The sequence below is a fragment of the Marmota marmota genome, unplaced genomic scaffold (genome assembly GCF_001458135.2).
Source record: "Marmota marmota marmota unplaced genomic scaffold, marMar, whole genome shotgun sequence".
Lineage (NCBI taxonomy): Eukaryota > Metazoa > Chordata > Mammalia > Rodentia > Sciuridae > Marmota > Marmota marmota.
This window is the reverse complement of record NW_025999898.1, coordinates 1915686-1932112: the sequence shown is the minus strand read 5'-3', so window position 1 is coordinate 1932112 and position 16427 is coordinate 1915686. Positions and strand designations below refer to the sequence as shown.

At 38.5% G+C, this 16427-nt stretch overlaps 1 protein-coding gene across 15 annotated transcripts in view; it reads left to right on the top strand.

Moving 5' to 3' along the window:
• Positions 1 to 15928, top strand: part of Prr14l (proline rich 14 like) — a 65257-nt gene extending 49329 nt beyond the window's left edge. For all 15 annotated transcript variants that reach the window (XM_048798271.1, XM_048798282.1, XM_048798278.1 and 12 more), the window contains 3 exons: positions 194 to 300; positions 9831 to 9902; positions 11632 to 15928. In XM_048798271.1, the coding sequence (XP_048654228.1) occupies positions 194 to 300; positions 9831 to 9902; positions 11632 to 11908 (456 nt within the window). In that variant the 3' untranslated portion in view covers positions 11909 to 15928. The remainder of the gene's footprint in view (positions 1 to 193; positions 301 to 9830; positions 9903 to 11631) is intronic.
• The last annotated feature ends 499 nt before the right edge of the window (positions 15929 to 16427 follow it).

The window sequence follows — 16427 nt, the reverse complement described above, 5'->3', positions numbered from 1 at the left end:
TTTTTTTTTTTTTTTTTTTTTTTTTTTTTTTTTTTTTTTTTTTTGTGGTGCTGGGGATTGAACCCAGGGCCTTGTGCGGGCTAGGGTGTGCTTCCCAGCACACCCTAACATTTTTTTTTTAATTATTTAAAATTTTTAAAAATTATTTATTCATCTTAGCCCTGAACATTTTTTTCTTAATCCGTAAAAACAGGCTGAGCCAGAGAAGAGACTAAAGAAAGTCTCACAGATTCGCATTCGGAAAACCATTCCCAAGCCTGATCCTAATCTTACCCCGATGGGCCTTCCTCGACCTAAAAGGTAAGCTTCTCTTTTAATACAAACTGAGTTTTCTTGTGTATATGTGTGTATGTGTTGTTGGGTATTGAACCCAGGGCCTCAAGCACTACTAAGCTATATCCCTAGTCCCCTGAGTTCATTGTTTTTGAAAATTTTTCAAAAATATAATTGTCATGCCCTGCTCTTAACATGTCATTTTGTTTGTTTGTTTGTTTATTTGTTTTGGTACTGGGGATTGAACCCAGGAGTGCTTTATTCACTGAGCACATCCTCTTTATTTTTTATTTTGAGACCATTTCTCACTGAGTTACGTAGGGCCCTGCTACGTTGCTGAGGCTGGCCTCAAACTTGCATTCCTCCTTGCTGAGATTGCAGACATATACCATCATGCTCAGCTCTTTAATGTGTATGTGGGTTTGTGGTGGTGGTGGTGGGTTTTTTTTTTTTTTTCCCGTTTTGTTTTTTGTTGTTATTTTTTGTTTTTGTTTTTGGTACGGGGAATTGAACCCAGCAATATTTATATAAATTTTTATCTTGCCTTTGTTTTGGTTCTGAGGATTGAAACCAGGGCCTTGCACCACAGGCAAAAAAGCACTTGCTTTACCAATGAGTTATACCTAAGCTCTTAAAATTCTTTTATTAATCATCCTATAATATATTTTTATTGAGAAATTTTTAAATATTTCTAGTATTGTATATTGAATAATATGTATTTCTAGAATGATATAGATTAAGCATCAGTTATAGTCTTTTTCTTCCACATTTTAAAATTAGTGCATTATAATGTACATAATGAAGGAATTTGTTGTTACATATTATACATGCAAACATATACAGTATAACAATGTAATTTGGCCAGTATCATTCTCAGCACTTTCCTCCTCCTTTACCACCTCCCATGCATTGGTCCCTTTCTTCTACTGATCTCCCTTTGATTTTCATGAGTTCTTCCCCCACCTTTCTTTTCCATTAAATTCTCTAGATTCCATATATGAGAGAAAACATGATTCTTAACCTTCTGAGTTTGACTTATTTCACTTGACATAATGGAATGTAGTTCCATTTTTCCTGCAAATGACATAATTTCATTTTTCCTTATGGCTGAATAAAACCCCATTGTGGGGTCTAGGGTTGTGGCTCAGTGGTAAAGCGCTCACCTAGCATGTGTGAGGCATTGGGTTCAATTCTCAGCATCACATATAAATAAACTCATTAAATAAAGGTCCATTGACAACTAAAATTATATATATTTAAAAAAAAAAAAAAACCATTGTTACATATACACCACATTTTCTTTTTCATTCATCTGTTGATAGACACCCTGGGTGCTTCTATAGTTTGCCTATTGTGAATTGTGCTGCTATAAACATGGGTATGCATATATCACTGTAGTATGATGACTTTAATTCTTTAGGAGCTACACCAAGAAGCTATACCAAGAAGTCGTGTAGCTCGGTCATATGGTGGTTCCATGCTTGAGGAACCTTCATGCTGATTTTCATAGTGGTTGTACTATTTATAGTCCCACTGACAGTGTAAAAATGTTTCTTTTTCTCCACATCCCTCTCTTGCATTTATTATTATTTGTATTTTTGATGACAGCCATTCTGCCTGGTATGGTATCAGCATCAATGGTATTGTGTCTTATTTTTGTATGTCTGGAGAACCTTGCTTATGTAAATAAATATGGAAGTGAAAAGAGTTTTAATAACGTCAAGTCATTCAATTACTTTAACTTTTTGCAAGTTACATGGTCAAAGATCACAGTGATCTGTCATCATTATATTTGATGAAAGCACTGAAATCATAAGGATTGAAAACCACTGAATCATAAAGATTCTGTTACCCAGGCATTGAAGGCAATTTTTACTGTCTCAGTGTCTGAGAAGGATACCAGATAGATACAATAACTCTCAAATGCCCTAGAAATTTGTATGTTACTGCTTAGATGTACTTTATTTAATTCAATATACAGAAAGGGAGTTGGAAAAGACAGAATTTTTAACAAATTTACCTAAAGATTTCTTTATCTTTTGACAGAATATTTTTCTTACTTTGTCAGAAATATTTTAAAACCCTGAAGTTGCATATTTAGTGCATTAAATTTATGGAAAATCCTTGGTGTGCAATTTAATTGGCAAAGGCAATTTATTATTCAAACCCATCAGTGAAATCATTCTTTTCCTAACTTCTGTTTTGCAATTCAAGTAAGTGTGGTAACTGAACTTTTAAGACAAAAAATACAAAACATTGGGCTGGGGATGTGGCTCAAGTGGTAGCGCGCTCGCCTGGCATGCGTGCGGCCCGGGTTCGATCCTCAGAACCACATACAAACAAAGATATGTCCGCCGAAAACTAAAAAATAAATATTAAAAAAAAAAAAATTCTCTCTCTATCACTCTCTCTCTCTCACTCTCTCTTTAAAAAAAAAAAAAAAAATACAAAACATTGAAATTAGATATTGAGCCAGGCACAGTAGCCCATGCCCATAATCCCAGCTCCTCGAGACCAAGGCAGGAAGATGACAAGTTCAAGGCCAGCCTAGGCAATTGAGTGAGACCCAATCTCAAAATTAAAAAAAAAAAAATGAAGCTCGGGGTAGAATGCTTGTCTAGTAGCAATTACAAAGCCCTCGGTTCATTTCCGTATAACAAAGAGAGAAAGAAACAGATTGTGGAACATACAGGGTGGATTTTTACCATAAGTCAAAATGAAAGTCATAGAATAATAAAACTTTATTAAAACAACATTATAGGGGCTGGGGTTGTGGCTCAGCCGTAGAGCACTCACAAAGCACATGCAAGGCCCTGGGTTCGTGTCAACTACAACTAAAAAATATTTTTTAAAAAATAATGATAAAATAAAACAACATTATAGGGCTGGGGCTGCATGGCAATTATTGTATAATTTTTGGTTTTGGTAATAATAGAAATTGGAAAGTGAATTGAGGAATAATTGAATTAAATATTTCAGTGTATGATTTGATAAAATTTTATAACTTATTTGAAAGAAGTCACTTTAGCTAGGCACGATGGTGCACACCTTAATCCCAGCCACTCAGGAGGCTGAGGCAGGAGGATCATTAGTTCAAAGACAGCCTAAGCAAAAGCGAGGTGCTAAGCAACTTAGTGAGACCCTGTCTCTAAATAAAATACAAAATAGATCTGGAGATATGGCTCAATGGCCGAATGCCCCTGAGTTCAATCCCCAGTATAAAAACAAAAAAACACTTTTAAAAAAAAAAAATTTATTTATTTTATTTTTTGCAGTATTGTGGAGCAAACCCAGGGCTCTGATTATGCTAGGCAAATGCTCNTTTTTTTTTTTTTTTTGGCCATTGTTTTCTTCTCTTTTCAATGCCCATATAGGGTAATGGTAATTTTACCACCAGTAGTAGTAACTAATTTCCCAACAGAATCAAGGACATTACTACAATTTTATACCCAAATTAGAGGAACTGTGGAGAACATTTTCAGTAAGTTTCTTCTCTAAGATTTATTAGCACATGGTTATGTTCTGAAGTGATTGTAGTTAATAGGGTTTAGCATCTTCTCTCAGAGTGGTGCTGATACTGGAAACAGCAGATGATACATGTGGAATGGGAGCATCAATATCTGGATACTCAACCAGCCTGGGTCTCTTAACAGAAAGAATCTCACTGAACAGTGTCTGGCATAAAAGTAGATGAGGTGATCTCAGCAGATGGTTAGACACACAAGCAGTATGAAAAAAGAAGTGAGAAAATAGCCAGGACTCTCAACAAATGATCCCATTAATACAATCATGGAGGAAATGTTGGAGAAAGAATCCTGAGAATTCTTAGTTAAGATGTCCAATGAACTTAAAGAAGACATTAAGAATGAACTAACAGGGGCTGGGGATGTGGCTCAAGCGGTAGCACGCTCGCCTAGCATGAGTGCGGCCCGGGTTCGATCCTTAGCACCACATACAAAGAAAGATGTTGTGTCCGCCGAAAACTGAAAAATAGATATTAAAATTTTCTCTCTCTCTCTCTCTAAAAAAAAAAAAAGGTATGAATATTGAGCAGGATCAATAAAAAGAATAAATTTCATAGCTAATTTCATCATAAGAAAATTTTAGAATTTCAAAGACAGAAAGATCTTTTTTTTTTTTTTTAATCTATTTTTATGTGGTGCTGAGGATCAAACCCAGGGCCTCACATATGCTAGGCAAGTGCTCTACCACTGAGCCACAACCCCAGCCCCAAGACAAAAAGATCTTAAAAGGAACAGAAAACATTATGAATATAGACATGAAATCCTCAGCAAAATATTAGTAAGCTATTTCATGCTTCTATGATTATGTTAAAATGAACCCCAAGCTGGTTTTGGTGGGCATGCCTGTAATCCCAGAGGCTAGGGAGGCTGAGGCAGGAGGATGGTGAGTTCAAAGCCAGCCTCAGCAACAACGAGGCACTAAGAAACTCAGTGAGACCCTGTCTCTAAATAATATACAAAATAGTGCTAGGGGTGTCGCTTAGTGGTTGAATACCCCTGAGTTCAATCCCTGGTACCCCTCCAAAAGATAAACCCTGATATTGTGTGTATCTATTATAAGAACTAATAAAAAAATTTCAGGGGAAAAATACTAACAAATTGAATCCAACAGCATATTAAAAACCCAAAAGCATTTATTCTAAGAAGACAAGATTGGTTGAACATAGGAAATCAATGTAATATGCATATAATAGTATAGAGGGAGATTTAACCACATGATCATCTTAATTGATGCAGAAAAAGTATGAAAAAATCCAACCCCCTTTCATGGTGAGAAACACTCTCTAAACTCGGAATAGATGGAACCATCTTCAAATTAATCTACAAAAAACCTGTAGCTCGAATCATACTTAAAGATGAAAGGCTGGAAGCTTTATTCTAAGATGAGAAACAAGACAAGTTTATCTTCTCTCACCATTTCTTTCCTTCCTTCCTTCCTTCCTTCCTTCCTCCCTCCCTCCCTCCCTTCCCTCCCCTCCCTCCCAGGGCCTTGTGCATACAAGGCAAGCACTCTACCAATTGACCTATATCCCCAGCTCTCCCACCATTTCTATTTAACACTCCACTAGAGTTTTTAGCCAGGGCAATTAATCATGAAAATAAAATACTGAGCTCAGGGTATTGCTTAGTAGTAGAGCATTTACCTAGCATGTAGAAGGTCCTGGGTTCAATACCCAGCACTGCAAAAGAATAACAGTAATAAATACATAAATAAAATATAAACAGCATTCATATTGTAAAGGAAGTGAAACTATCTTTAGTCACAAATGAAAATATCTATGGAAAACTATGGAATCTACACTATTAGAACTAATGAAAGAGGGGCTGAGGCTGTGGCTCAGTGGTAGCACACTTGCCTGGTATGTGTGAGGCACTGGGCTCAGTTCTCAGCACCACATATAAATAAATAAAGTTCTATCAACAACTAAAAAAAAATTTTATAAAAAGAACTAATGAATCATCAAGGTTGCAGGATATAAGATCAGTATACAAAATAATAATACAAAATTGTGCACTAGGAGTGAACCATTCAAAAATAGATTTGGGGAAGACTTGATATTCTCAGGGTATCGTTACTGTCTAGAGCATTCTACAGATTTATTGCAAACCGTCAAAATGTCTATTGCCTTTTTTTGAGGAAACTAACAAATGGATCCTAAAATTTATGTGAAAATAGGTGACCCAGAACAGCTAAATCAATCTTTAGAAAAGAACAAAGTGGAAGATTCACAGTCCCCTGTCTCACAACATACTACATGTAGAGCCATTATGTTAAGCAAAATAAGCCTGACATAGAAGGTCAAGGGTTGTATATATTCTCCCATACGTGGAAATTAGAGGGGAAAAGGGAAAGAAAGGTGGTAGGGATGTTTCTCAAAACACACAGAATGTTTGACACCTGTTGAGAGCCACAGCAGAAGGGGCCCCAGCAAACTTCCAGCTGCCGCTGATGATTGGCTCCTCTGCGGTGATGCTCATTGGGCTGTTTCCCTGCCCTTTCAGACCACGGAGCTGCTCATTGGGGGACTTTTTTGGCTCCGCCCACGTGACCCAGCCAATTGGCCTCAGCAGGAGGATTGTGGGAGGTGGAGAGAGAGGCTTGTGTTGGAGAGAGAGGCTTGTGGAAAGCAGGTGGTGGCAGTTGGGGCTTTGAGGGTTTTTCCTGAGAGGCTGTTTTGTTTGGCGTGTGTGGTTCTAAAAATAAAGTTAGTTTCTTTTGACAAGTGGCTCCTGATTGTGCCCAGCCAGACTGCGGCAGACACCCAGAGTAAATTTTGAGGGGTAATGATGCACCTATGTAGCTTCATCTGGAGCCAAGTATTGACAGTGAGGGAAGTCATGCGTGTGTAGGGACAGGTACAATGGGAATATATTTTCTACTCAGTTTTGTTATGAACCTAAAAAGTCTCCAAAAAATAAATTCTACTAAAAAAGAAAAAAAAATAGCCCACAAAATTGGAGAAATTTGTAAACCATATGTAAGAAGGGTCTAGTACCCTTAATATATAAAGAATTCTTACAACAAAAGACAATTTTTTTTTTAAATGGGCCCTGAAGACTGGGGGTATAGCTCACTGGTAGAGGACTTGACTAGCAGGCTTAAAGGCCCTGGACTTGATCCTCAGCACCACAAAAAATGTGTGGGGACAATGAATTTTGAAAGCTATTTCTCCAACAAATAGTCAACAAGCATTTGGAAAGATGCTCAACATCAGTAGCCATTAGAGAACAAGTAAAAAACCACAGTGAGTTTGTGGTGGTGCATGCCTATAGTCTCAGAAATTTGGGAGGCTGAGGCAGGAGGACCCCAGGTTCAAGGCTAGCACCAGCAACTTAACAAGACCCTATTTCAGAATATAAAAATCAAAGGACTGGAGTTGTAGCTTAGTGCTAAAACATCATTGTGTTCCATCCACAGTACTAGAAAAGAAAACAACAACCCAGTTAGGTGCTCATCCACTAGGCTACCTATAAATTAATCAATTGTTATTTTTAAGCCAGAAAATAACTAATAAGGGGTATACAGAAGTTGGAACCCTTATACATTGCTCATGAGGATATAAAATGGTTTAGCTAATATAGAAAACTGTTTTGGCATTTTATCAAAAAATTAGAGTTACCATTTAAACCAGCAGTTCTCCTAGGAATATTCCCAAGAGAATAAAAAAACATTGATGTAGAAACTTTTTTACACACTCTTAACAATGATATTTATGATAGTTAAGAAATGGAAACAACTGAAATGTTCATCAGCTGACAAAGGATAAAGAAAAGGTGGCATATCCATAAAATGATAAAATAGAATGGAAAAGAATGAATTACTGATAATATAGATTAACCATGGAAACAATATGCTAAATGAAAAGAAGCCAAATACAAAAGGGCACATAATGTTTGATTCCATTTATGTGAAATGTCTAGAATATGTAAGACCTTAGAAGCAGAAAATAGATTAGTGGTTACCAGGTGCTGGGTGTAGAGTGAGTCAGAGTGACTACTAACAGGTGTAGGGTTTCTTTTTAACTTTATTAACTTATTGTAGGTTAGAGATGATTTATGAATAGGCTTGCAAGGACCCTAAGAAACCACTGAGTTAAAATTGTTAAGTGGTGAATTTTATGATATGTGACACATAGCATCTTGTAGAGTGATGCAGGTCTACTACAGGATGAGAACAGAATATCATAAAGTAACAAAGACTACTAGGGATGAGACTGGGGTTGTAACTCAGTGGTAGAGCGCTTGTATAGCATCCTCAGCTGGATAGATAGATTGGTAGAGAGAGAGAGAGATTGATAGATAGAGAGAGAGATAATCATCAACAACTAAAAACTATATTTAAAAAAAAAGATTTGTGTGTGTACCAGGGATTGAACCCAGAGGTACTAAATCACTGAGCCACATCCCCAACCTTTTTATATGTTTTATTTGGAGACAGGGTTTTGCTGAGTTGCTTAGCTCCTCACTGTGTTGTTGATTCTGGCTTTGAACTCGCAATCTTTCTGCATCAGCCTCCCAAGCCACTAAGCCTGGCACTGAGCCTGGCTAGAATTTCTTAAAAAAAAATGACTACTAGGAACATGTTGCAGGGATTCAGGAACCAAATTCAAGAGTCTCCTACAGATAAGACAGGCTGCACATCCAAAGGAGCAAGTAGGAGATTGAAGCATATCATTTCATAATAGTACTTTTTTAAAAAAATTTATTTATATAGGTATCTTTGGTTTTAGGTGGATACATTAGTTTGTTTTTATGAGGTGCTGAGGATCGAACCCAGTGCCTCTTAACATGCTAGGCGAGCACTCTACCACTGAGCCACCACCCCACCCCAGTACTTTTTTATATATATATATATTTTTTTTAGTTGTCAGTGGACCTATATTTATTTATATGTGGTGCTGAGGATAGAACCCAGTGCCTCACACACACTAAGCAAGTGCTGTACCACTGAGCCACAACCCCAGCCTTCATAAAGGTACTTTAAAAAAAAATTAATGTTGCTAAGAGTATAAGAGCACTTGGCTCACATGCTCAAGGCCCTACACTGCAAATAATAATAATAACTTAAAAGTTTAAAAAAAAAAAAAAAAAGCCAAAGGGCTGGGGCTGTAGCTCAGTGGAAGAGCACTTGCCTTGCATGTGTGAGGTACTGGATTTGATTCTCAGCACCACATAATAATAAATAGATAAAGATATTGTACCAACTACAACTAAAAAAATTAAACAAAAATAGCCAAGTGCAGTAGTGCATACCTATACCTCCAGCTACTCAGGAAGCTGAGGCAGAAGGTTTGCTTAAGTCCAGGAATTGAAGCCAGCCCAGACAACGTAGCAAGACACCTGTCTTAAAAAGAGAAGAGAAAAGAAAGCCTGTGCCCAGCAGAACAACGTGGTACACACCTGTAATCCCAGTGGCCTGGGAGGCTGAGGCAGGAGGATTGTGAGTTCAAAGCCAGCCCCAGCAACTTCACAAGGCCTTAAGCAACTCAAGGGCTGTGGGGAAGTGGCTCACTGGTTGTGTGTCCCTGAGTTCAATTCCTGGTACCAAAAATAAAATAAAATAAAATGTTCCAGGGACCTTTTATTGTTTGAAAGAAGGGTGAAAGTATTGATTCACTTCAGTTTATAAGTTTAATATGCTGGTTAAAATTATTGCCAATCATTACAGGAAAGAGTTTATAATTTCCAAGGAGAAGGTAATAAAGAAAGACATGCTGGGGATATACCTCAGTTGGTAGAGTGCTTGTCTGATAGGCATGAATCCTTGGGTTCCGTCCCCAGAACCATGAGAGGAGAGAAACTGTAAAATGAAATAATAGAATAAATCCAAATATACCATTCCTAATTCCATAAATGGACTAAATTCCATAAACTTGAAAGATTGGCACTCAGAAAGAGAAAACCTGGTACAAATCGTTCATGTAAGACATCTCTCTAACTTAATACAAGATTGAAATAAAAGAATAGAAGGGGTAGAGTTGTGAAACTATGTTCTTTAGAGAGCATAAAGATTTTATTTTTTTCTCTCTTAAGGTTAAAGAAGAAGGAATTTAGTTTAGAAGAAATATATACCAACAAGAATTATAAGTCTCCTCCTGCAAACAGGTAGGTACATGTGGATGGGAAATTTAAAAAAGGTGGGCGGAAAGAATTCTGAAATGATTGATATAAATATCTAGAACTTCAGGAGGGTTTCAGCTCTATCAATATTGTTACTTATGAATAACTAGAATTTGGTATTTTTTGATCCCTCTGCTTAAATTGTGGTCAGTGGTAGAATAGGAAAGAAATATGTATGGGTTAGATGGACATATAAAATGTAGTTTCTTTGTAGTTTGTATTTATGTTTTTACCCAACATACTGACCAGCTTCTTTTGGACTGATATATCACTGATCCTCAAATATGAGTCCAATCCCAAGTACATAAAGTTTCTCTCGACCACGTTTGGGTCTGAATTCAGTTCAAGTCTATGACATTTATTTTGTCTAGGATACAGCCCAATAGTTGTAGGATTTTATACATGTACTCTTAAGACATTTGTACAAGACTATTCATTGCTAGATAGGACAGGATTTGAAATAATCCAAAATATCCATTGCTGGTATTTTGGTCCATCCTTATAATGGAATATGCTGTATAACCTTAAAAAATGAATCTTATCAATCTGGCTCAACACAGTGGCAGATACCTATAATGCCAGCAGCTCTAGAGGTTAAGGTAACAGAATTTAAGTTCCTGGCCATCCTTAACTGTCTCAAAAAAAAGGGTTGGGGATGTAGTTCAGTGGTATAGCACCCTAAGTTCAATCCCCAGTACCACCACTGCCAAAAAAAAATCATCTGATTTATTGTTATTGTAGTAAATTGGAACAAGTTTAAAGGGTATTGATAGGACAACACATTGTATAAGACAGTATATATAGTTACAGTTTGCTACTGTTTGGGCCATATGCCCAACCATAGGCCAAATTCTAGCCAGTGGCTTTTTTTGTTTGTTTGTTTGTTTGTTTTTTTGTGGTGCTGGTGATTGAACCCAGGGCCTTGTGCATGCAAGATAAGCACTACACCAACTGAGCCCTATCCCCAGCCCCTTTTTCTTCTTTTTAATGAGATAGGGTTTCTCTGGCTTGGAACTCCTAGGCTCAAAGTATTCCCCCACTCTAGCCTCCTTAGTGCTGGGACTATAAGCTGTGTCCCACAATGCCCAGCTTGTTTTTTTTGTTTTGTTTTGTTTTTAATGACCTATAATAATGGTTTTTACATTTTTGTTGTTGTTGAAAGAAGGAAGGGCTAGGGTTGTAGCTCAGTGGTAAAGCGTTCGCCTAGCATGGGTGAGGCAGTGAATTTGATTCTCAACACCGCATATAAACAAATGAATAAAATAAAGGTCTGTCAACAACTAAAAATATATATTTAAAAAAAAAAAGGAAGGAAGGAAGAGGAAAAAAAAATTGTAATAGCCACCTATATGGCTCACAAAGTTTAAAATGTTAGTACTACCTGAACTTTATAGGAAAGGGTCACTCCCTAATATGTTATTTATGCCTATCTATACACTGAATGGCTTTTGGGAAATTACACACAAAAAAATTATTATTGTCTATGGTGGGAATTAATTTCACTTTTATTCTATATTATCCATTTTGAACTTTTTCCTCTATGTATACATATACATATTAATAAATACCTATATTTGTGTTTTCCATACATATAGATAGATGCTAAGAGGAAACAGTTGAGTAGGGAGTAGTTGCTTCTAGTAACTAGAAAGAAAAGGTTAATCAGCCATGTGAGTCAGTCTGTCATTGATTTTGTTTTGTACCCCATCCTCAGGTGTTTAGAGACCATCTTTGAGGAACCCAAGGAACGAAATGGTACACTAATCTCAGTAAGCCAACAGAAGAGGAAGCGAGTTCTAGAATTTCAGGATTTTACAGTACCACGAAAGAGGAGAGCTCGAGGTAAAGTCAAGTTGACAGGCAGCTTTACCAGGGCCCAGAAGGCAGCTCTGCAGAGTCGAGAACTGGATGCTCTTTTGCTACAGAAACTGATGGAACTAGAGACCTTCTTTGCCAAGGAAGAGGAACAGGAGCAGTCTTCAGGTTGTTGAAACAAATTTAGATAAGAGTCTCAATTTTGTATGTTTTTGGACCTCCATGGAATAGGTCAGCTAATTTTGCCCTTAGGCCCAAACCACTCAAGATGTCCAGTCCATGAATATTTACCTATTTCAAGGTGCAGCCTTTTTAGGAACTGGTAAAGGAGGAACCTCTACTTCTACTGCTGAGTTTAGAACCTCAGGAATGCTCTTTTCTCCTGGAAATGGTCCTGAATGACATCTGGCCACCTCCTCCCAATCGCAGGAGGAAGGAGGAAGAAGCCACATATCTTAAGCAACACTAGGATTCCAAGGACTCACAGCATTTGCACGTCCAAATGAAAGTTCTGCTTTGTTTACGGTGGTGCTAGAAACATGGCCTAGGGAGGAGGACCTGGTGTCCTGCCCTGTGTGGTCTCACTGGCTCATTTAGGTGGTCGAGAAAAGATGAGCTATTGTGTTTTCTAATCATTTGAGTCTGTCCAGAACCTGTTGGTGTGAGTGTATATGAGTGTGTGCGTGTGTGGGGGGCCTTTTTCCATCATTTTCTCCCCACTGTGACTGTGGGTCACTAATGCCAGAGGAGCCCGTCCACGCCCCAAAGTAAGTTGCACTTTTAATGTTGTAGTGTTGATTATTTTCAGTTTCTTTATTTTTATTTTTTTTATTATTATTGCTGCATGTTTGGGGCCTTTAAATGTGATTTTTTTTTTTTTAAGACATTAAGGAGAAAGACAGTACATGTCTTAGGAGAATACATGTCAGGCATATGACCCAGTTGATCAGTACATGGAGGAAACATTTTCCCATTCATGTGTTTTAAGTAATCCCTCCCCATCTCTAACTTCTAGTGTAGCTCATTTGAGGGGCACTTTTTCCTCTGGGTTCTCATTCCTGCCTACTAAACACACACATTTTTTATTTTATTATTATTATTATTATTTTTTTAGTGATATAAGTGAAATCAGATTTCTCTTCCAGTCATTTAAAAAAATGCTAAGGTCAAGTGTGGTTTTCTCTCAAATGTTGGTGTGTAACCAAGTTGACTATAGCAACTTGGGTGGTGATAAGAGACCAACCCAGAGTATTTGCAGCTATCCAAGCAGCCTGCTCCAGGAGTAGGGAGAGAGTCAGGGTAGTAGTTCAGTCCCAGTGATCCATTCTCATGGTGGGATTCTGAAATTCCATAGCCAACCCTCATTGAGGATACCTGGTCAAACCTACTGAAAATGCTGTCAAATGCCTGAAGTAGCTGAGTGTCTTGGTTTGTACCTGCAGGAGTCTGGGCAGCAGGCTCAGAAGTCTCATTCCTTTCCCAATGAATCCCTCCCCCCTCCATCCTTCCCTTATAGTTTCTTTTTTTTTTCTTTTCTTTCTTTCTTTCTTTTTTTTTTTTTTAATTTATTTTTTTTATTTCCCTCACTTAAAATAAGAGTTCAGAGAATCAACTTTCCTTGGCTGGTGATATGCTCAAGCCAGCCTCAGGACACTGTTCACCTTTCTTCATCCTCCTAGGAGCCACTGCCACAAAGCAATCACTGATGGAACTGTCATAGCTCCAGGGACATTTCCCAGTCAGAGATGAGCATCTGGTGCCCTCCTGGAATGTTGGATTACTCTCTTAGGATGTTTTGTTTCCCCATTTGTTAGTGGGTGGGGAGATGGGTTGGGGGTTGGGGGGTCTCTATGTGCCTTTCTTTTGCAGGTTAAGTTTGTGCCATGCTGGAGCAGAAAAACTGACAAGAACAGGAAAAAAAAAAAGGTGCCACGTCTGTCATCCAGGCCCACTGCCTCAGACGTAGCATTTAAACAAGTGACATATATACCTGGACATCCACAGAAGATTCCAAGGCCATGGCCCAGTAGGACTAGAAGAGCACCAGGGTTCCATACTGCCTCTGAATGATGCTGGCCAGATTCTGCCATTCTGTATCCCCTTTATCGAGACTGTGTGGACATGACCTATGTTTCACTTCAATACCTCTACCTTTGTTAGACAAGGTTCTTAGCACTCAGTCCCTCTCTGTCATTTTCCTAGAGAGAGTACAATGAGTAATACATTGTTCCCTTGTACAAACATGTAGGGAGCTCCATTGCCAACCACAGCTAAAGCAGTACTGCGGCAATCATGTCACCCAGCAGATGAAAGTTGAGGGGGCACAAATGTAGTATCACCAACATGACAGGCATAAAATTTCAAGTTTGCCTATTATAGGCATGGCACTTGAAAGGTCCTAGAGCAGTGATTTGAAACATTGGCGTCTGGGAATGGAGGACTAGGCTCCTGGCTCCTTCCTTATCCTGGAATGTAGGGGAAAAACTGCTCTGAAGCCAACCCTTTCTGTCCTTGGAATTCTTGGCCTACCCTCACCAGAGAGCCCTATCCCTGCTCCAAAAAAGGGGTCCCCATTGCAATCCTGAAATTACCTGAAGTTGCTACATCAGGTTCTAGTAGAACTCAGCCACACCTGTCTTAACATCCAATTTTGCTATTTATCTAGCCAGCCTCGGGGCTGTCAGTGATCCTCAGAATCTGTGGTCACTGACCACAATGGGAGACATTAGTCAGCTGCTGGCATGCCACCTGACCAGGGCCATAGGAGGTCTATTGTGCTGGAAGTTGATAAGAATTATGAGTATGGAGACTTCCCACCCCAAGTATTGGGAAGCTGCCATCAGTTACAGTTTATTCAACTATATCACATCCAGAAGTTTTAGTGTTTTCATGTTTATGAAAAAGGAGGAGAAATCTCAGGTCCAATCAGGGTTCTGCCCATCTCCTTTTCCATATTTTGATTTCCAGCTATACTGGCCTGAACTCCCCTTACCTCCCCTCCTCCTCTTTTCTATTTCTTTTTTTTTTTCCCCCGTTAGTCTTCTTTCCAACTTCATATCTCAATTAGTTGAACGTACCTCATACTTTTAAAAGCAGATTGTTCACTTTTTCTTACCAACCTTATTCTTAAAAGCTACAGCTGAGGGAGGTACAGTGAAAAGACGTGTAGCGTTTGCCTTACTCGGAGCCTGAAGAGCTCAGAAACTCATGCTGTGAATCCCAAAACTCAGTGCTCCTCCAAGAGCTGTGAAAATCATGACACTTTGTCACAATTTTGCCTGAAAGGGTCTTTTGCTTGGGCACCAGAGCCAACCTGAGGTCAATTTCAGATTCTAATCTCTGGGCATTGACTCCCAGTGGTTCATCCCCTGCCCACCAGGTAAAAAGCAGTAGCAAGTGTGCAGGACTGTGGCAGCAGGTCCAAGGCTGCAGTACAGCCTAACGGGCAGAGAGCCATCACTCCCATCTCCAAGCTGGGATTCCATCTCAGCATCAGTACCATGTACATTAAGATCTGCGAAAGAACAACTTTTGGGCAATGATACTTTTCTCCCATTGCCTGGGGTGGGAGAGGAGTATGCAGTTGGTGCTTTCTTTAATACCCTTGTTTTGTTTCTGTAAACTTTTCCCCTGGTATCATGGAAAGGACCTCTTAAATAACCACATTGTGGGTGGCTATATCCAAAGTATTAATAATTGGCCAGAGGTAGGGAGTATCCTTGCCTGGATTCATGCCAGAAGAGGACCCCTTGCTTGAACTGAATTTCTGTATAAAGCTGACTAGGGGGAAAGGCTTAACTTCACTAAAATCACAGTTTAATATTACCATCTAGCCAGGAACAGCAGGAACTTTGACTGTGAAGTGGGGGTCCCCATGTAGCCTGTCATTCAGCACAGCATGCTCAGATTTGATGCTTGTTAACTGTCTTCACAAGCCCCTCTTGGTGCTGAATTGGATTTGAATTCTCCATGAGAGGCCGCATCTCCTTGAACCAAGGTCTGGGCCAGTAAATAGCTGCCTGAAGTGTTTCTATATTATCATGGTCAATAGTTCAGTGAAATTTGTACATTTTTGGTAACATTGGCATACATGATGCCCCTGCAGTTCCTTTTCTGTTTGGTAGTTTGTGACTCTAAAATGCCCACTGTTATGTGTGTTAATTTATGAGAATAAAAATTTTTTGAAACCTTTCAAATAACTGTCAGGGCTGTTAGTTTTATTCTTGTGGTCTAATACTAGATTAAAATTATGCCTGTAATGCCATGAAGTTTTGTTTTATTTTGTGTTTTGTTTTTTAATAGACATTCCAGAACGTTTTTGAGAACTGTTCTGAGCTCAGAACATGTGTAGAATTCCACCTCAAAGGTGACCTCTAGAACCTGCTGTGTAACATTTTGAACATACTCAGCAATGGAAAATAGTCTTTTTTTTTTTTTTTTTTTAACCAGGGAATATGGTATTTTGAAATAGTAGTCCTTTTGATCTGAGTTTACATAAGTACACAACAAAGAAATCGCTTATTGATATTTCTCTAATGTTTCTCTGTCAGTAACCAATGCATGATTGTATGCAGTAGGGGTCCGGTAAATAATCTGAGTCATTGACCAACTATGTATGTATTAATTTTATTGACCAAGTGTTCTGTGTGCTTTTTAAATAGTGTCACTGACTTTTCTCACATGGCAATTATACAA